The following is a 22,007-nucleotide window of genomic DNA, read 5'->3' on the forward strand; positions in this document are numbered from 1 at the left end:
CCGCACTCTCTCTCTCTCTCTCTCTCTCTCGCTCGCTCGCCCGGTGACAAATGGTATCTGCAATCGCGCCGCTCCCCAACACGCCACGTTCGGGTCGAGCGCGATCTCCAACGCGGAATAAAACTTGTTAACCCAGAATATTATGTCCTATCCTCTTTACACGTACGTGTTTATTTTTGGGATACTATATCCATATATATATATATATAAGAAATTGCGTGAGTGAATAATCGCGATAAAACCACCTTCGCTTCGCATTATCCTCGAACCGTGACATTTTAAGGGATCCTCTCTCTCTCTCTCTCCCTCTCTCTCTCTCTCTCTCTCTCTCTCTCTCTCTCTTAAAAACACGATTACTCTCGATGTTTTTGAACGGATCAAGAGACACTTTCTTCGAAATTTCACGAATGATGAACGACGGTAAGATGGAGAGGGGGAGAGATGTTTTTCGCCATTTCTTCTTTCTCGACAGATAAACAGATTCGAAGGAAGGATCATTGAGATTAAAATCCAATCTTCGCTTCGACGGACAGAGACGGAGAGGGGGAGGGTCGGAGGTCCCCTAACAAACCAGGGGGGGGGGGTTGGCTGTTCTGGCAACGCGGCGCATCCGCATTAACCAAATGAAATTCCGTTTATATTAGATATGTAGGCGGGTATATTGGCTGGCGCGGCGTATAACCGTGGCTGGCGCAATATGGCCGACCCATTGCCGACGGAACCGTGTCACTCAAACGTCTCGTCCTCGCCAGACAGGCCAGAACCCCCATCGGGAATATATATATATACATACACGTCTTTCGAGGGCTCCACGTTCCCTGCCACCAACACTCGCCCTCCCCTTCCCTCCTCGTCGTCCCGTTCGAGAAAATCGCGCAAAAAACGTGTCTCGATAAATCACGATCGGCTGTAAATCTTGTGGAGAAAAATTTGACGGTTGAAATTATATTAAATTGGAAAATATTTGACGATGGAGATTTTCACGTAATAAGGAGATTACGTAAACGATTGTTTAAAATGGCGCACGAGTTTGAACAACAACGGGAGAAAATTAATCCCCGTTACGTAACTTAAAGTAGAAGAATTTATCGGTGAAGCTAGATCTCTATCAAATCTAATATCAAAGGATGAGAGTATATAATAATCTTGGAGAGGAAGGGGACGATGTTTCTCTGTTGGATCACGCGATCCAAGTGATTTCGGAAAAAAAGAGTCGAGTGAATTCGAGGAAAGGAAAAATTCGATTTGTTCTACTCGTCTTACATAAGGGGAGGGAAAAATGGCGGCGGAGGAGGAGGAGGCTTCCATCCAATCTCTCTCTCTCTCTCTCTTTTTGGCAGCCGATCAAACGCACTGCCAACCGTTCTCACGGAACATTATTAATCTCATCAGGAGCCGAGGAGCGCATCGACACAGAGGAGCCAAAGGGAGCGCGAGGGTTGAACAGCAACCCTCCAATCTCTTCTCCGTCTCCTCCCCCCTTAGAGTTTGCATTCCTCGACGCAGTTGAACCAACAGGGGATCCCGGAGAGGAATTAACTTTCCCTCTTCTCTCTTTCTTGGAGGGGGATACGTTCTTCTCGAGATTTGATTCACTTGGGACCAAATTGTTGTTGTTGAGAGAAACGAAAGAAATCGGATTTCGGATCGAACAATCTCAATCTCAGTTTTAAAGGAATAATAAAGGGAGGAGAAATTATATAATTTTTGATTAAGAAGTAATTAAGATAATTCTAGAAGTTGTATTTCCAAATAAGAGTAACATCAAAGTATCCTTTGAAATTATTCGAATAATAAATTAAATAAAATAAAATAAAGTAAATTCGATCCTCCTCCAGTTTCTCTTCTGTTCATAAAATTCACAAAGTGATTCTTAAATATTATTCTTCTATTCCATAGTATTTCTTACTATTCATGTAAGCTTCGACCATTATTTATTTTATTTATCGTGTAAATAAAATTGAATCGATTAATTATTCACTTATTACATATTTGAATTGACAATTATATCCCTTCATTATCAAATTGAAAAAAAAAACTCGAAAAAAAAATACATTAAAACGTATCGAGAAGAAGAAGAATTCCAAAATCGTGCGCCAAAATTCTGACTCGACAATTTGTCGCGAGGAATCGAGGATAAATATCGTTGGTTGAAACGCGTGGATCAAGATGGATCTAGAATGGACGGATGGGGCAATTGTTCGTGCAACAGGGATCGAGACAACAGGGTCCCCCGTCTGGCAAGTCGAAAGTCGTGGAAAGAGGTCGTCATACGCGTTCGGTGTATAAATACATAGAGACATAACCTCGCCTCTTCTGGCAGCGAGGAAGACAGTTCTGTCATCTGTCAACGACTGTGGAGGTCTATGGATTATATAACCTCCTCTCTCTCTCTCTTTCCATCAGCTCGTCTATCTTTATTCTCTCCTTCCCTCGCGCCTCGATCGTCCTTTCCAGCATGGAAAATACTGGCCGCGTGATTAAACTAGCCGGGAATAACCGGTGTATTTGGGAAGGGGGAGGGAGGAGAGACAACGTTTCAAAGAGAATTCGAGCAGATGGGGGAGCGTAGATCAGCCGTGGATCAAACGGGTGTGATACGAAGCGATTCGAAGCGATACAGCGGTCGGAAAATGGAGAAACAAGGAGACGAAACGCTCATCACGTAGCAATTGCGCGTTTCCAATGTGTGTCCACTAATGCTTTGTATATGTATAATCGTTTTCTCGCAGCGATACGACTATGGATTTGTGGAATTTTTCGTTTTTTTTTTTCGTGGAGATAATTGTTTTGAATTTTTGGCTGAGGTGAAGGATCGTTAGAAAATTTCTAAATTTTTAAAGGAATTGTTGAAAAGCTTCTAAATCCGAGGGCAAGGATTAATTGTATAATTATTAAATTCTTGTAATCGAAGATTTAAAAAAATTTTGGAGTTGAATTAATTGGAAATTAAATTTAGAGCTTGAATGCAATTCTCGAATGCTTGGATCGAAAAGATTCAAAATTTTAGAAAGAAGAAAAGGAAATTGAAATTGAAATTAAAAACTTTAGACTTTTCGAAATGAGAATTAATCCTTTAACAATTCTTGAACCCTTGGGATGCTTGGGATGATGCTAGAAGAATGAAAAAATTGGAAAATTAAATTTAAAGCTTGAATGCAATTCTCGAAAAGATTCAAAATTTTAGAAAGAAGAAAAGAAGAACTGAAATTAAAAATTTTAGACTTTTTGAAATGAAAATTAATCCTTTAACAATTTTTGAATCCTTAGAATGCTTGGGATTTCAAAAATTTTTGAAAAAATCGCGAAATTAAATTTAAAGCTTGAATGCAATTCTCGAAAAGATTCAAAATTTTAGAAAGAAGAAAAAAAGAGTTAAAATTAAAAATTGTAGACTTTTCGAAATGAGAATTAATCCTTTAACAATTCTTGAACCCTTGGAATGCTTGGAATGATGCTAGAAATTTCGAAAATTTTTGAAAAATTAAATTAAATTTGAATGCTTGAATCGAAAAGATTCAAAATTTTAGAAAGAAGAAAAAGAAGGATTGAAATTAAAAATTTTAAACTTTTCGAAATGAGAATTAATCTTTTAACAATTATTGAATCCTTGAGATGCTAAAAATTTCGAAAACTTTTGAAAAAAATCACGAAATTAAAGTTTGAAATTCTTGAATGCTTGGATCGAAAAGATTCAAGATTTTAGAAAGAAGAAAAAGAAGGATTGAAATTAAAAATTTTAGACTTTTCGAAATGAGAATTCTTGAACCCTTGGAATGCTAGAAATTTCGAAAATTTTTGAAAAAGTCGCGAAATTAAAGCTTGAATGCAATTCTCGAATGCTTGAATCGAAAAGATTTAAAATTTTAGAAAGAAGAAAAGGAGGTTGAAATTTTCGAATCCGAGGATGAGAATTAATCCTTTAACAATTTTTGAATGAGTGCTTGGGATGATGCTAGAGAAAAATTTTGAAAATTTAATAATTTCAAAAATTTTTGAAAAATTCGCGAAATTAAAGCTTGAATGCAATTCTCGAATGCTTGGATCGAAAAGATTCAAAATTTTAAAAAGAAGAAAAAGAGGATTGAAATTAAAAACTTTAGACTTTCCGAAATGAGAATTAATCCTTTAACAATTATTGAATTCTTGAGATGCTAGAAATTTCGAAAATTTTTGAAAAAGTCGCGAAATTAGAACTTGAATGCAATTCTCGAAAAGATTCAACATTTTAGAAAGAAAAAAATGAGGGTTGAAATTTTCGAATCCGAGGATGATTTTAAATTAATCCTTTAACGAATCCTGGGATGGTTGGGATGATGGTGGAAGAGTGGAAAAAAAAGTCGGAGGAAATTAAATTTAGACGTTCTAAATGCGAGAGCGAGAATTAATATTACAGGCGAATATTACAGAGCTAAACAATCTAATTACCTCTCAACGAACAATACCTTTTGACAAAAAGCCTAGATTAGTCTGTGACAGCGGCACTTAAAATAATACACGCGGCTCGGTTCAGAAGGCGGCACGCATCTGATCCGAGTTAATTTGCACGCCGTGACAGAGACAAACGCGGAATCGTTGACATTTCGCGTTTCTTCGGCCCGCGTCTCTGATTCCCGATTTTTCAAACGCCAACCAACTCCCGTGACTTAATTGACCGAAATTTACACCACGCCAAGAAAATTAATCGTCTACACGCCCGAATTCCCTTTACCTCCCATTGTTCCTTCTGCCCAAACGAGAAACAAAACGTCACACCTCCTCCAAAGTATCTCGCAGAATTCAATTTAGAAACCTCTCCTCGATAGATTAAATCATCAACATTAAACGAAATTTATCCAAATTTATTTATAATATCGAGCGTAATTTCCTCCTAAAAAAAAGAAAAAAGGATCGTTTCTATTTATATATTCGTAACAGAGAGTCCATAAAACATAGCGAAGCCGAAATCTTCACTCCCTTCCTTATCGGCTCGGATCCGTTTCCACGGGCGCGATCGTAAATACCCGCCCGCCCGTCTTAAATTCAACGCGGTGCCGATATAAGATGGAAGAAAAACGAGAAGCGGGGGAGGGGCGTGCGTCTCGTAAGCGAGATAAACAAGGAAGATTTAGCGAGCGAGCACATTGTGCGGAGAAATTGTAGAGATTCGGGGAGAAAGAATTAAAAGGAACCGGCAAGGGGGAGAATGTAATGCTGTTTGCTCGTAAAATACCGCCACGTAACGCGTATAAACACGAAAGTGAATTTTATTATTCCTTTACCGTGTAAAAGTTTCCTAGTTTCGAATGGAAACAAATGGAAAGATACATATGTATGCAACAGACACGTACACGAAATTTTTCTATAAAAGGGAAGACGAGAAATTTTAACGCTTTCGAATTTTCAATTTTCAATGCGTGCCTCGAAAGACTTTGATCGGCCGATAACGTCGATCGCGGTTTTATCGGTTAATATATATAAGCTCGTCGAAAAGTGGAGAAGGGGATTAAGACGATGGAATTCGAGATCAAAAAAAGGGATGAAAAAACTGGGGATGAAATCATCGAAAGTCCAATTTTTGGAATCGATACGATTTTTCCAATTTCGAAGAATTATGAAAAGTTAGGGCGATGCCGTTGAAAAGAGAAGCGAAACGTAAAGTGACGGCAAAGTGCTCGTCAAATTACAGGTATGCAACGTTTACGACGCGCGCCTATCTACTTCGCCACTTGCTCGATTCGAATATCCACTAAGTGTTGAGGGAGGGGGGGTTCCTTTTCCTCCCAGAGCTTTTTACATCGCCCGCTTTAACGAGCCCGAGCGAACGAACCCATTTCCCATTCCGCGCCATTGATGGATTTTAAGAATGACCGACCTAACCTCTTTTCTACAAAACCACGAATAATTCTTCGAATTCGAATCAACTTTTCTTAGGCGTCTGATAATTTCCATCTTCAAAAATCTTCTCCATTATATATCGGTTCTCCAAACGTAAAAGGGAAGAAAAGGAAAAAAGTAGCACGAAAAACTGACTCGTCTCGATCTCACTTACGTCGCCTACGCGGGATCAATAAATTATCGTCCGTCGGTAAAATTTGGACGAGTCGCAACTTGATATTCGCGCGCGGAAATAGCGTGATTGTGCTTCGGTGAAAAAAAAAAGAAAAAAGGAAGAAAAAAAATTCTATCGACGGATCTCGATGAAATATTCATCAAAGCAGGAAGAGGAGGATCGCGATGACATCGAGTCTCTAAGTTCATCGACGTATGCGCGCTACGTGAATAGCTGTCGCGCTGAGCCCCTCCGCGATGATACACGCGATGAACGTTCGCAAGGTAATTTCGGATGCATTCGAACCACGGCCATTTAAACTTTGCCTAGCCTCCTCCGATTCGATTATTCACGCGTCTTCCATCAATTTCCGTCGAATCGCAACCAAGTCGTGGAAAATAAATGAACGGGTGAAAGGATTGATAGGAACACGGTTTCGATCATACCTAAGATTTATACCTAGAATAATTGCACTCTTAAGGAACTCGATAAAATATCGTGTTACAAAGTATTTGAAAGAAAAAAGAAAATATTTTGAATTATTTTTTAGACGCTACAATATCTAGCTCTGGATTAAAAATTGATCTGGAGTGAAAATTTCATCGTACATTCATCAACAATGAAATAACAAAATCCCCTTAATCTCCTTCTTTCCATCACCCATGGCACTTGGTGACGTTGATTATATACGTTCACATATACGTGTAAAGTATTACAAAGTGTTTGAAAGAAAGAAAAACATTTTGAATTATTTTAGAAGCTACGTTGTATAATGCGTTGTAAAATCGAACCACAAGCTAACCTAACCTAACCTAACCTAACTTAATTTAATCTAATCTAATTTAATCTAACTTAACCTAACCTAATTTAACCTAGCCTAATTTAACCTAACTTAATTTAATTTAACCTAACTTAATTTAATCTAATCTAATTTAATCTAATTTAACCTAACTTAACCTAACCTAATTTAATCTCTTTTTTCTAATTTAATCTTAGCCTAATTTAACCTATTTTAACCTAACCTAACCTAATCTACTTTAACCTACCCTAACTTAATTTAATCTAATTTAACCTAACTTAACCTAACTTAACTTAATTTAACTTAATCTAACCTAACCTAATCTAATTTAACCTAATTTAACCTAATCTACCCTAACTTAATTTAACCTAATTTAACCTAACCTAAGCTAACCTAACCTAACCTTTAGTTTAAGAGATTAAATAAAAAAAGGAATTTCTCTCGAAAATCTGATAATTATGGAGAAAGTGGTTCAATCAATTTACAACTCCTCTATCTATAATTTAATCTAACAATAATGGGCAGGATTTCGTTTTCATAACCGAATTCAAAAAAATTCAGGAAATCGAAACATCCGTCTTAATCCTCCTCCGCTATTCTATAATTTTATTATTTATATTAACGGCTGTGATCTTGAAAATTGCAACACGCGCGATTTGTATTTTTGTGAACCCGAGTTTGAAAAATTTTAAAATCAATTAGCACGTTGTAAATCTTCGTAAATATTTATAATATCTATATCGTTAACAATAAAATTTAGGAATAATTTGCGTTTTCAATTTTAGAAAAATTTGACGATTCTCTAAATCTTCCTCGTTATTTATAATTTATTCTTAATAAATAATAGATCTCGAAAATTGCAAGTAGTTTGATAAAATTTATAATTAATTATAATTAATTCCGCACGTTGCAAATCTTCCTTCCGTTATTTATAATGTACAATTATGCAAAAAAATAATTTGTTACAATGTTTATTTGTTTATAATTAAATCATTAAAAAGTTGAATAAACAAAAAAAAATTAAAATTAATATATGATTGAATAAAAGAATGATTTATATTTACAATATAATATTTATAATATACCATCGTTAACAATAAAATTTAGGAATAATTTGTGTTTTCAATTTTAGAAAAAAATTCTAAATTGATTACTCGTTTCTCTAAATCTTCCTCGTTATTTATAATTTATTCTTAACAATAATAGATCTCCAAGATTGCAACACGTGCAATTTGTATTTGCATTTTTCGTAGCTTGATAAAATTTACAATTAATTCCACACCTTGCAAATCTTCCTTCCATTATTTATAATATCCATATCATCGTTAACAATAAAATTTACGAATAATTTATGTTTTCAATTTTAGACAAATTTGACAATTCTCTAAATCTTCCTATTTATTCTTAATAATAGCCACGATCTCGAATATTGCAAGTAGTTTGATAAAATTTATAATTAATCCCACACATTGCAAAATTTTCCATTATTTATAATATCTATACCATCGTTAAAATTTAGAAATGATTTGTGTTTACAAATTTAGAAAAAATTTCACGATTCTCTAAATCTTCCTCGTTATTTATAATTTATTCTTAACAATAATAGATCTCGAAGATTGCAACACGTGTAATTTTCATTTTCATAGCTTGATAAAATTTACAATTAATTCTACACGTTGCAAATCTTCCGTTATTTATAATATAATATTTATAATATACTATCGTTAACAATAAAATTTAGGAATAATTTGTGTTTTCAATTTTAGAAAAAAATTCATTGATCATTCGTTTCTCTAAATCTTCCTCGTTATTTATAATTTATTCTTAACAAATATAATAATAATAGATCTCGAAGATTGCAACACGTATAATTTGCATTTATCGTAGCTTGATAAAATTTACAATTAATTCCAAATCTTGCTTCCTTTATAATATTTATATATTATATTATATTATATTTATTTATAATATATTTATAATATATCATCGTTAACAATAAAATTTATAAATAATTTGCGTTTTCAAATTTAGAAAAAATTTCCCGATTCTCCAAATCTTCCTAAATCGTTATTCACAATTTATTCTTAACAATATAATAGATCTCCAAGATTGCAACACGTATATAATTTGCATTTTTCCTAGCTCGATAAAATTCACAATTGATCCTGCACCTTGCAAATCTTCCTTCCTTTATAATATTTATATATTATATTATATTATATTTATTTATAATATATTTATAATATAATATAATATAACATACCATCGTTAACAATAAAATTTATAAATAATTTGTGTTTTCAAATTTAGAAAAAAATTTCCCGATTCTCCAAATCTTCCTAAATCGTTATTCACAATTTATTCTTAACAATGATAGATCTCCAAGATTGCAACACGTATATAATTTGCATTTTTCCTAGCTCGATAAAATTCACAATTGATCCGGCACGTGGTAACATTTACAATTTACATAAATACACAATGCGTGTATAAATCGATATAAACGACGTTGAAAAATTGGAAATTCGGTTCACGATGCGTAGGCAATCGGCGTTATGCATCGCGTTCTAATAATAATGGCCACGATCTTGAAAATCACAACTCGTGCAATTCGCCGAGTTTCGTACGGAAACGACACGTGTTTCCCCGAACGAGGATTGCCAATTCCGTGGATTCCACTCGTGGCGCGGAGGTGATCGGGGCGATTTTTGCGATCGTCGGCCAAAAATCTCCACTCCTCTCCTCTCCCCTCCCTGGCTAAATTAATAGAACGATTGAAAGAGAAATTAAGGCAAACGGGGGAGGGAGGGGGAGGAGGGCACCGTCGGCGAGCCACGTTCGTGACCGGCTCTCGTCGAGTTTTGCGAATGTTGCTCTACGTGACAGGGAATAAAAGTTCCCCGGCTGCTTACACCGACCAACGTCGTCGCCCTAAAGAGTTTTCGAAGCTGTCGAAAGCCCGTCGAAAGGAAACCTTGCTTAATATCGTATATATATACATACACGAGGCGTGTATCGGGACCCATTTAATATTAACCCGAATTCGCGAGGTCGAACCGATTATCCAACTTGTATCACTTGGAAACCTCCCCCGAGTTCGTGTTTCGCGAAAACTTTGAAAGAAGGGGAGGGGATTGATGTTTCGTTGGAAAAATTAAATCTCCTCGGCTCAGCCTTGTGGAATATATTTGATTGATAACAATCGTGGATCCTTTCGTAAATTCGATTATATGATTATACGAATATTTTATATGATTGTGCATGATTGTATATACGAATATTTATCACATGAAGAAGAATTTTTTCTCAGCGTATCCTCGAATCGAATCCTCCTTGAAATTTATTTTCCACGTGAAATTCTACTCGTTCGCGGTCCACGTGTGTATCGACCGAGTCCATTCCTCCGTCGATAAGTAAACCTGCGACGCACACGTGTTACGAGCGCATATTTCATATCGCAAGCGTTTCTTGCTCGGCCGCTTACAGAAACCATAAATCGATCGAAATGTATAACTCGTGGAAATTCTGTGATCGAAAATCCGTGCTGGAAAATAATTTACGCGAAACTTTGCGTCTCTCTCTTCTAATTTTTATCTACTCGTTCACTTCTTCTTATGGCGCTATCCTCCATTCGTGTCAAGAATTAAATTCATGAAAATCCTCATATCTCTTATCTTTCCAAAAATCCATATAATACAATTTATATAATTTAATAATATTAAATTATATATATATTAAATTAATAAAATATTAAATTATATAAATTATATTATATTATATGGATTTTTGGAGAACATAAAATCATCATCGTTTTCAAACGGATCAACTGTTGGCGTTACAAACGTTTTTTCCCCTCCTTTTTAATTTCACGCGTGGTTTCGAGGCTGCTCGCCCCCTTAATTGTTAATAACGAGGGAATTTCGGGCGGGGACCGCGAAATGGCGCGACCGCAAACGATTTCCACCGGTATTCCACCACCGTTTAAACAAACAACGCGGTCACGGCTTCGGCTCAGTTTCACGCGACCGGTCACAGATTCCCGATGCATCGCGCGTGAATAATTAACAAGCGTCGCGGATACAAATGATTGACCGTTCGTTGAAAAAGTTCGAAAGATTCGAATTTGTTGCACTCGAGATTTCCTCGAACAATTATTACATAAAAACGTACAAATATTCGGGTATGGAAAAAAAGAAACAAAGGAGTGGCTTGTTGATACGGGAAAAAAGGGGTTGGAGAATGGGGATGATGTTAAAAGCGCATTGAGACACAAAAGGTACGATATCGATATCCGCGACTCGTTTAATAAAATCCACTCCGTTAAAGGAAGAACCCACTCGGCGAGAAAACGTTCCATTAAGCAACGAGAGAGATCCTTTTTTTTTTCGTGCGTGAACAATAGTCGATCGCTGCTAAAATCGCGGCAAAACAAAAGGAACGAGAAGGAATCCATCGAAAAGAATACCTTGGTAATCGATGAAAAAAGGGGGCGGGGGATGAAAAGTTTCCTCGAGACGGGGCAATAATTGACGAAACTTCTCCCGTTGAAAGATGCATGGATCCTGCAAAGAGATCGTCTCGAGATCCGTGAAATATTCAAACGCGCTTTTCCGCGAACTCGTTCGAAAAAGTGAAAAGACAGAAATCGAAGTAAAATCTTGAATGATTAATTTCAAAATAATGGAGCGATTATAGAAAATTATATATCAATGATAAGAAAAAAAAAATCGATTCTGAACGATAAGAAGCGTCCAGAGAATGATTTTCGTTCGAGTAATATAACGCGGGACGGCGAGATTCGACGCAATTGTCATCCGCGACGGGAGAAACACGCGCATCTTGGAAGGTTCGAAGGTTATTATGTAAGCCGTATGAAATAATAGACGAAAGAAGCTCGCGCTCCTTAAGAAACGTTCGGGTTACTTAACGCGGGCCGATGCTGCACGCGTTTGCACAACAAGAATCGTGGCAGAATCTCGCGCGGGGATTATAATTAATACTAACGAAATGGGCACAATAAGCGGGGCGAGGGCGAGGGCGAGGCAAGAAAACCGGCCGACGGATCTTTCAACGGGAGCGGGATGGGGACAATGCGAACTTTCGTTTAGATCGAATTTACATTGAAACAAGAATATTCTTTCACGGCGCGCAAGCCGTGAACAATAACCGGAGGACAAAGTTAATGAAAGGCCAGGGTTATTACCGATACTCCTTCTCTTTCCGATTTATATTTGTATCCTACTTTTTCTTTCGCTCCAACACGAACGATTTCGAGAAAATAAAGCTTGAGGATAAACGTGAAAACTCTCGTAAGAATATGGTTGCTTTTCGTTTAATGGGATAACGGTGAAACGAAGAATGTTTCGAGAGTGAAAGTTATTATTCGCGACGGAATAAATTCGGAAAATTTAAGGTCTTTCGAGGAAGAGTATTTTCGAGTTTGAAAAAAACTCGATAATTTCCAAGAGACGTAAAATTCGAATGTTTAAAATAACTTGGAAATCATTTTACGAATACATCTTCTTCGTTCGACCGACTGTTACTTTTTCTACGCCAATATCGAGCTAACCAGAGAAAGAGAGAGAGAGAAAGAGAGAGAGCAATTATTTTATTGTGTTTCCATCTAAAACTAATGTGTACGTTATCTTAATATCAACAACAGTCCCCCGTTTTTCCAAGAATTGTTTTCGCATTTTAACCTCCCCTCCTCCCCCCTCCCTCCCTTTGCCTCGAGGCACTCGGGCATCGAGACAATAACATCGCGACACCTGATCCATCGCGCGTCGAACGAAAATATCCTTTCGAGGAGGAGGGAAAAAAAATTTGTGGTCGCGAGGAGTTCATAAACGGTCATAAAAAGCAAAAGTTCCAAGAACCTGTTACGGCCCGGATTTTGCGTTGTCGTCGGAACTTGCTGGAGGGCATCTTTGCGCAATCCAATTATAACAACGCATTAAACGAAAATTTGTTTTCGTTATCGACGAGTCACGAATTTCAGATTCAAACGAAGAATTTTACTCGGTAAATTGTTATTAACCGATATATCGGTATTATTGATAAATTGTTATTGCGCAAGATAACCCTGACGCTGTTTTAACGTAATCGAGGACGACGGATATTAATCTAGCAACGTAAAGAAAAAGAGAAAACCCTACCCTTCTTAATAAATTAATTTTACAAGCTAATTTATTAAAAGAAAAGAGAGGGAGGGGAAAAGGATGGGCCAACAAACATCGAGGATTAAACCTAAACCTCGACGATTAAATATCGTCCGATCGATTTGATAATTTGAATGGAAATAAAACTAGTACGAGCGAAACGTAACCGGTGTCACGTAGAAAGTGACGGGGGAGGGGGAGGGGAAGTCGATTCGCCGACGGATCGATATAGCAAAAGGTGAGACCGAGGTGGTTACGTTACGTTGCAAAGATCTCTCTTACCTTTCGCGGTTCAGGGGCGTAGATCCCCGGCAGGGGTGCGAGCAGGTGCAATCCGGGATTCGGGATGCCGGAAGCGGGGTGTCCAGGCGGTATAGGCAGTGGCACCAGCTTCAGGCCCCAGGGTAGATACCAGGGCGCCGTGTGGTGCATGATCGCGGCACAATCGTGAACGATTCCACCGTACGGCGAGAACAACGCGCCAGTATACGCGTGAAACGCAACGTGGAGACGACGAGAATGGTCCACCAACCACTTTTCCCTTCTTTTCACGCGGCCGCCACACGTTATTACACACGTTCGATTCAATTATTATTAATCCCTAAATAAGGGGAACAACAACCTCCCTCCCTCCGAGATAACGAGACGTCGAAGAGTAAGTAAAAGCTCGTCGAGGCGGTAAACAGGATCACCTTGGCATCTTCCGTGACGATGATACTCTTCGCTATTTATCTACTCCTTCCTCTCTCTCTCTCGATTCTTCCCAACTTTCTCAATCCTCCCTCTCGATCACACGCGCGACGAACGACCCTCGAGGTACACCAACGTCATCGTAGAGAAAACGAGCTTCTCTCTCTCCTCTTCAAACGCGACGTACGTGCACGCTCATTCGATAAACGGGGCGAACGCGTGCGACGAGAGAGACACCACGATGTGAACACGGCGAGCGCGCGGCAACGACTGATCGCCGATCGAGCGTCGACGCTCGAGCACATGGCCGCGGCTACCCCCACCACTCGCCGCGCGAGCTGCTTCTAGGCCGGCAGACGCTCGCACCACACCCCCTGCCCACCCCACTTTCCCCGCCGATACCCGCGTACTACCGTTTCATACCTTTGACTTTTTGCAACCACCCCCACCCTTCCATTGTCTCTCCGTCTTTTCAACCCTTTCGCTACCCCTTGGCGGTCGAGCGTAATCGATGCGGTGTTTAAAAATCCGGTACTGTTTTCAGGGGAGGGAGATTTTTTTGTAAATGCGAGTATTCGTAATTAACGTTTAATGGAGTTTTTTTCTCTTCCTCTTTTTTGAATTACAGTGTTGAGAGTGGAATCCGTTTATGTAAATTGATTTGGAAAGAAAAAGTTTGTAAATATTGATAATGCATTATTGATTTCAATAACAAGTTCGTTTCCATTCCTTAAGATATATATAGAAAATATAAATAGGAAAAGTTTTTAATTTATATTTGTAAAAAAATATATACATTTACATTAATTAATTAAAACATTTGAATTGGAAATACCCGGTTATCCTTAACTTTTTAACGGTAAAAAATCTTTCTTAAAAGAAAAAACAATAATTCTAGAAATATTAATTAATTACTCGACTCGAGTAAAGTTTCGACGGATTGAAAAAACGACTATATATTTAGATAACAAAAATTAATAACGTTAAAATACATCCGATACATTTAATATTTCAAATAACAGAAAATTTTATTTTAGAAATTTATATTCGTTTAGAATAAATCGAGCGGTCGATCGATCGATTTACACGGCAATTTCACTCGAGGCTCGCGAGGGGCGGGGGTTGGACAAGGATTTAACACGAATTATTCACGTTCTCATTAAATATAATCACCGTCTGACGGGCGCCACCCCTAAAATTGGACGCACACCTGGGGATATAAACTGTATCTAACTTCTCAGCCTGTGCGATACTCGTACAGACTATCAAACGAGATCCCACTTGCCCCGATTCCACTCCCTTAACGAATAACATATTTAACGGGGGGACTTTCGCGGTGGAGGAACTTTCGGGGTTAAAATGCCATCAATGAAAAAGCGCGACAACGTCGCATTGTCAGAATGTTTATTAAACGCTCGATTATTCCCTTCTAACGTACGAAATCCTGAACTAAAAGAATCAACATTTCTCCCTGCGAAATAGTTGAAATTTTAAAAAACGAATTCAACGCTTTCGTTGGTTCTTCCTCTTTCTTTCTTTTCGCAAAACGACAACGAAACGAGGCTCGAACGTTATTAAAACCGAAGAGAAACGACAGGCAGGGCTCGGTAAACAGCAGGTGCACCCGGGGTGCGTTAAGGCAAATATTGATGGACAAACGGTTGAGGAGAGGCGGACAAGCCGAATATTAATATTAATGGCGGCCGCCATTACACTTGCTGGTCGAAATATATTTCACAAACTCCTCTTCCTGTCATCCGTGTCGAATAAATTTCGAGAGAGAGAGACGCGTTCGATTTCGATTCTTTCGAAGTAAGCTCATTAAGATTGGACGAGAAAGAAAGGGTAAAAATAACGTAGAGTTTTGGATCGATTGATTTCTGTGAAATTGGTATTTTTTTTGCTCTCTCGTAACACGTAGGGTGTAATCGAGATGATTGATCGATGATGATCGGTTTTTGGTCTCTCGAGTGGTCTTCGAGAGATCAGGGTATCGCACGTGGCCACGGTTAATCCTAAATATATACACGCGTGTATACGGGTAGAGAGAAGGTGCAATTTAAAATTTGTGGTTATTAAATTGTGAGTAGAGACGAGGAAAAACATTTACTTTTTACTAGCAGAAATTTCACAAATCGACCTTTCGATTTTGATGGAAATTATTCTCTACACGTTATTCTTTACATACGTACGATGATATTTTTATATTAATTAATTTATTTTAATATTAAACAATTTAAATATTATTATTGATTTAAGCTTTAACTGGTAATTTAATTTAAATTTTTCTTTTTTTTTTTAGAAAGAATTTCGAAATTAATTATTGCCGAGTTGTGCATTGTTTAAAATATTGTGCAAACTTGTCCAACTGTATATTAGATATAAAAATTTTGTACTTATTAAAATTACATTTACTTGTAGCTTTTTACTAGCAGAATTCTATAAATAAATAAAGTTTCCAAATCGACCTTTCAATCTTGATGGAATATTCCTAACGTTTATTCTTACACCACATATATCTTTCTATTAATTTAAATCTAATAATTTTTTTAACAATTTCGAAATTTCGAAAACAGCTTTGTACAATACTACTTTACTAGATACTCTGAGTTAATTATATTGCGCAAAACTATCCAATGTATTCCGTTTTATTTGCCAAGTTCGAAAAAAAAAAAAAAAGAATTAGTCGAAGAAAAAAATTCAAAGATCAAATTGCTGTGATATTTCGTGTATCGAATTCGAGAGAATTCGTGGGAAAAAATTAGATTTTCACCGTCTCTTTCGGTTGATAGGATTTCTTCGCCGCCCCCTCGAAACGGAGGGGCTTCTTCTCCATGTTTCGTACATGATACGTATCGCATTCTCGAGGGGGAAGGGAAGGGTTGGATCGCCGTCCCATTCGAGAAATTCTCTTTGAAAATCACGATACGATACAATTGTAAATGAGAAATTATCCTCGACTCTAAATTGATTTCGATGGTTGATCGGATCGAAAAGCAATCGTTGATATAAACAAGTCAATTTCTAATAGAAGATCGTACGTATCTTCACTTTCGTTTAACCAAGCGAAGAAAAAAAAAAAAGAAAAAAAGAAACGCGTAAAAACAGCGATATCTTAAACTTTTGATAATCGAGAGAGATAATTATAAATAAAAATGATTACACGCGCGAGTCGCGGCGCAATAAACTTTAAATAAGTAAGTAAGTTGTTATTATACGATAGCGAAAGTAAAAGGTCCCGTTTCGAAATTTTCACTTTTACCGAATGATAGAGGCTGTTACACGTTGAACGTTTTGGTTGCGCAATACACAAACGCATCGTTGATAAGTTTCACGGAAGTTAACGACCGCGTTAAGGAAATTTTAATTACGTAAAGAAATTTTCGAGCCAATTAACCGCGACGATCGGATAACCGCTCCTCGTGCGTTCTAACGAATAGCCCGTCGCTTGCCCGGGTTTCTTATCTTAAATACGCGCAAAAAAATTTTAAACGAACGATCGACAAGAAGGAGGCGAAATTGGAGAAACAATTTATTGGAGTGAAACACGAATAATACTAAAAAGTTTATCTCTCTTTCTTCCTCTTCTTCTTCTACTTCTTTTTCTTTTATATATATATATATATTATTATTATTCAGAGAAGCGGACGATTATCCTAGTGCAACGTTGCGAGAGACTTACTGGTCGTATATAACGTGGTGTAATTCTCGTGGACAAGTTTATGGTTGAACTTTAACCCGGGTTAAAATCATATGTGCAGTCTGTGGAGAATATTTAAAACGTTGTGTGATATAATCAGCTGTCAGGATCTCAGGATATCCGAGGAACTCGAACGTCGAGCAAGGTCACGGTCGTTCAAGGACACCTCGAATCATTAATTCACTCACGCCGTCCGTTTCTTTCTTTCTTATATTTCTTTTATACACTCGCCTCTCGCTTTTTAATTTTTAATTCATTATCGATCCTATTAACTTTTATCATCCGAATTTACTTTTACTATATAATTATAATTACATCTCATTCTATTTTCAAAAATAGTTACAATTAACACGATGATGAAATTTAATGAAAGTTAAAGTCACTTGGAGTAAAGTGATCGCTCGAACAACAAATATCCCTAGCTAATAGTAACTAGGGAGTTTAGCAATTAATCGCGATTACGATCGGCTGAAAAATGAAACAAAAATAATTATCGTATCCTCGGAATAAAAATTCGCGAGGGACCAAACAAAAGCCTCCCCGATGATATAATTTCCAAGGACAAAGGGATGCGGCGAAATCTTTCCGATTGATTAATTATTCAGGGATTTGGAGGATATCCGCACGCGGTATAATCGAGATTTCCAGTCACTGGCAGCCACCAGTTTTTTGCGCAACGCGCCACGTAACATCGCTCGACACGGTGTAACGAGCACGTGAAATCGCCACGAGAATATATATATATATATATGAAACGATAACGAATAAGAATCGCTTTGAAGCGACGAGAGCACGGTTTCGATGTTTCTGAATAAAGCGGTCCACTTTTCGCCAAGGATAAACGTTCCTCTCATCGGTGTAAATAATCCGTAACGGTTTCATCGGTTCGAACAAAGCGTAGAATATAGATTGCGTTCCGAAAATGATCCGAAAGTATATACTTTACCGTTTAGAAAATTCGAACGAGGGACATCGGTTCGAAATTAATCGTCGAGAAGAGGGGAGGTTTCCTTATCTAAATTGAGAAACCGCAAGAGAGAGATCGCGAAAGCGAGGAGAAGGAACAAGGGCGATGGATACGAGAATTGGCAACGGCGCAATTAAAGAGGAGCGCTTTTTTCTACCTTTTTTTTTCAACAAAGGTTGGAAAAGGAAAGGATAAAGCGCGTAGTCTTTAGCCGACAAAAGACCGCGCCACTGGCTATTTGTTCCCGAGATATTTGCACTCTGATTCGTGGAACATTCGTTCGCGGATTCTCCCTCGTTCTCTCGCGCCCTCGGTGCAACGAGGATAACGCGAAATTAACGGCTCGACTCGAACACCATCATTCGGATATTTATCCATCCATTATTCTTTCGATTACTCGAAAAACTCGCCATTTTAACACTCGATCTTATCTTCGCATCGTGACACGTGCATTCCTCGCGTATCGTGAGAAATCTTCGTTCAAGTTTTTTCGAAGGAAACTTCTCGTTTAATGCTGACTAGTCGGTCAATTATCGAAGAATAATTTTCACTTAGTTGCATTTTCTCAGAATTCACACCTTCTTGATTGAAATACTTGTGAATATGTTGTTCGATGTAAAGAATTTTTCTTCATCTTCTCAAGAACGAGAAAAATTCTAAAGCGAAAAGGAGTAAAAAAGGTGAAACTTTTACTTTCGAAAAAAATTCGTTGCGGAAACACATATTTCGCCCGATACCTTATCGCGGCTCGGCCGGAACTCGATCCTCGGCCCAGCTTCCGCCCGAAACCCGGCAAAAACCGAACGCCTGGCCGGAGCACAGGGTAGCAAGCAGCGTACTAAAAATATCACATGGATGGAGAAACGTCTCGAGAGGAGATTAGAGGAGTGGAGGAGAGAATTAAGCGCCGCTAGAAATCGTATCTGGAATCGATCAATTACAAAAAAAAAAATTCTCTCTCTCTCTGTCCTCGAACAGGATCCTCGATAATTTTGTGAGATCTTCGTTCCAGTTTTATTGATGGAAATAATGTGCGAATTCGTCTATCAAAAATAGAAGTAATAGTCTCAAAAGCGATCTTTCGAAGTTGAATGGACGATGACACGGGTCGAAAGTAAATGCAAAATGGCCGCCTGTGATCGGCGATCGCGATGCACGCGTCGAGTCGATGGCCATTCTCATTTCACTCATCCCCCCTCCCTTTATATTATTTTGACTACGTAACGTTCAGGATCTTTTCCTTCTCGATCCTTTTTATGTAATTTTGGACGTATATGTATTCAGTGAAAAGCGAATAATCGAGGGAGGGAGGGGAGGGATTCACTAAATTCGTGAAGGTAAAGGACAAAGTTTGAAGATTCGAAGCGAATTACGAAGAGAAATTGAGACGTGAATTTTTTAACACCGTCGGCCACCTCGAAGGTTTCCATTTTTTCGTTCCAAGTAGCAAAGTATGATTCTTTGATGTATTAAATCCTCTTCCTGAGGATTCTTGAAGAATCACGATATTAAATATAGAAGTTCGCCTTGGTAAAAATATCCCTTTCTGAAAAGGATCCTATATATATATATATAAAACGAATCCAAATTTAATCCCTCGAAAGCGTATTGGTCGCTAACGAGGAATTTTCGTTAAGAAAATTATAAGGAAACGATAATGGAGAACGGTTTAAAGAGGGGAAAAAAAAATGGTAATAATCCCTTTAACAAAATCTGGTTACTCGAGTTAAAGTAGATTGCATTCGTCTCTCTCTCTCTCGTGAAACTTTTCCTTCTTCCCCTCGAAAAATTGCTCCAACGCGCTACTGAAAACACGTATCGAGAGATAGAGAAAGGCGAATGTATAATTCGAGAGAAGAAAATCGATAAATTATATTATTCCGATTGTTAAATTCACGAGCAATTTCGATACACATTTCGTTACGTAAAGTATCACGTGCGCGCTTTCCCCGGAGCTCGAGGAACGCTTGCCCGGGAAGGGAAAGTTACGAAAGCTCGCGAGGAGAGATGTACGCCGCCTCCTGTTTGGCAATGGCTCCGAGGAATCTCGTGCAAAGGAACGAACGCGCGGAGGAATGAATGAATCGAGTGGCGAACAATGCAGGGCGGACGGCCCATTCACATGGTGCATAATTGGCAGTGATCGTTACAACCGATTTAGACCCAGAACTAATTATACCGAAACGGCGGCAATCCACGAGGGTCCGATAATTAATTCTAATACGATTGGCGGTGCGAGAGTATCTTCTTCGAATACGTGACTCCTTCTCGAGCCCTATTTAAGTTAATCGGGCGATGCGAGATTATATTGAAAACGGGAGCGAATTGTTTTTATTAGATTTTCTTCAATTAACTCTCATCGAGTCGATCAAGGCAGGATAATTTGCACGTGACAATTAAGATAAGAATCAATGTTGCAATAGAATCGAAAATATTGTCGAGTGGAAAAATATTGTTAGCTCCAACTCATTAGGAGACTCGTCTATAATTTTTTACCGCGCGTTTGAGGTGCTATGGGACAACGGTAGACGCGAGCGACGACGACAGCGCCACAGTTCAGTGTTTTCTTACTCGCAGCCTCGAGCGGCGATAAAATGCCAAAAAACGTTGACGAGTTATTCCATTCCAGCCGTCGTTCTAGGTTGAATTATCGCTTCGAATATTGGTGAAATAACACGGTGATTAGGAGGGAGTCTATTATAAATCAAACGGGACGATCATTTGTACCCTTCGCGGCATGTAAATTTCCGCTAAATATATTATCCGGAATTCCGAGATTTTCGCGAGAGCGCGCCAGATCTTGGCTATTGAGGAGAATAACAGTGTCTCGCTTCTACGGAAACGAAGGAAATTGCTCGTCAACGCCGTTCATCATATCTTTACCCTTTCTTTGCCATTCGTAGTATTATTTAATTGAGCTAATATATTTAAATTGATTGACAAACCAGTAATGTTTTCGATCCTCGAAATTTCCACGTTACTATACATTGATGAACCGTCTTATTGAAATATTATCTCGAGAGATCGATCCTTGAAATTTTTCCCATGAAATATAACGATTGAAATGGATAATAAAAAAAAAGGGCGATCGTTGGTGTTTCATGATCGGGAAAATTTTCGAGGATGATGGAAAGAGAGGAGGAGGGAATGGTGAACTCATCACCATCTCTTTGATGTGTCGTCGCTTCGTTTTCCCGGAGGGGGGAGGGCTTTGCTTACACGACGCGACGGTTGTTCATCGGCGCGGATCTCCACCGAAGTTTTTCAACGTAAAAATAACGCGATGCAACCAGATGCTGTCTGCTGCTATCATGACCTACCTCCATTCGAACTTACTCGCTCCCTCGACCGTGGAAATCACGTCCATCCGACCGTCCCATCTCTTTCATTCCCCCGTATCTCCAAAAATTCACCCTCCCCTCCCCCGAATTTGCGCGTATCAGATATTAACGTGATATTAATAATTCCTTTTTTTTTTTCGAAAGTACAATTGAAAGATTCTCTTATCTCTCAAATATTGATAATTTCTCTTAATTATTGAAATCGAGTTGAGAGAGAGAGAGATTATTTATTGTCCCATCGAGACGAATTGAAAGTATAAAAATTGAATTACAGAAAGTTTCCTTTTTTATATGTAATTTAAAAATCAAAGCTTCCTATTT

General features: G+C 38.1%; 1 protein-coding gene across 2 annotated transcripts in view; it reads right to left on the reverse strand.

The window, feature by feature from the left end:
- LOC410341 (RNA pseudouridylate synthase domain-containing protein 2) overlaps nucleotides 1–22,007 on the reverse strand; it is a 165,411-nt gene that overhangs the window by 114,692 nt on the left and 28,712 nt on the right. Inside the window, exon 1 of one of the 2 annotated variants that reach the window (XM_624653.5) lies at nucleotides 13,271–13,993. The exons of the other annotated variant lie outside the window; for it this stretch is intronic. Within the exon in view, the coding sequence (XP_624656.2) occupies nucleotides 13,271–13,420 (150 nt within the window). The 5' untranslated portion in view covers nucleotides 13,421–13,993. Of the gene's footprint in view, nucleotides 1–13,270; nucleotides 13,994–22,007 lie in introns of those variants that run through there. 2 annotated transcript variants of the gene reach the window in all.

This window comes from Apis mellifera, linkage group LG11 (assembly GCF_003254395.2).
Source record: "Apis mellifera strain DH4 linkage group LG11, Amel_HAv3.1, whole genome shotgun sequence".
NCBI classification, from domain to species: domain Eukaryota; kingdom Metazoa; phylum Arthropoda; class Insecta; order Hymenoptera; family Apidae; genus Apis; species Apis mellifera.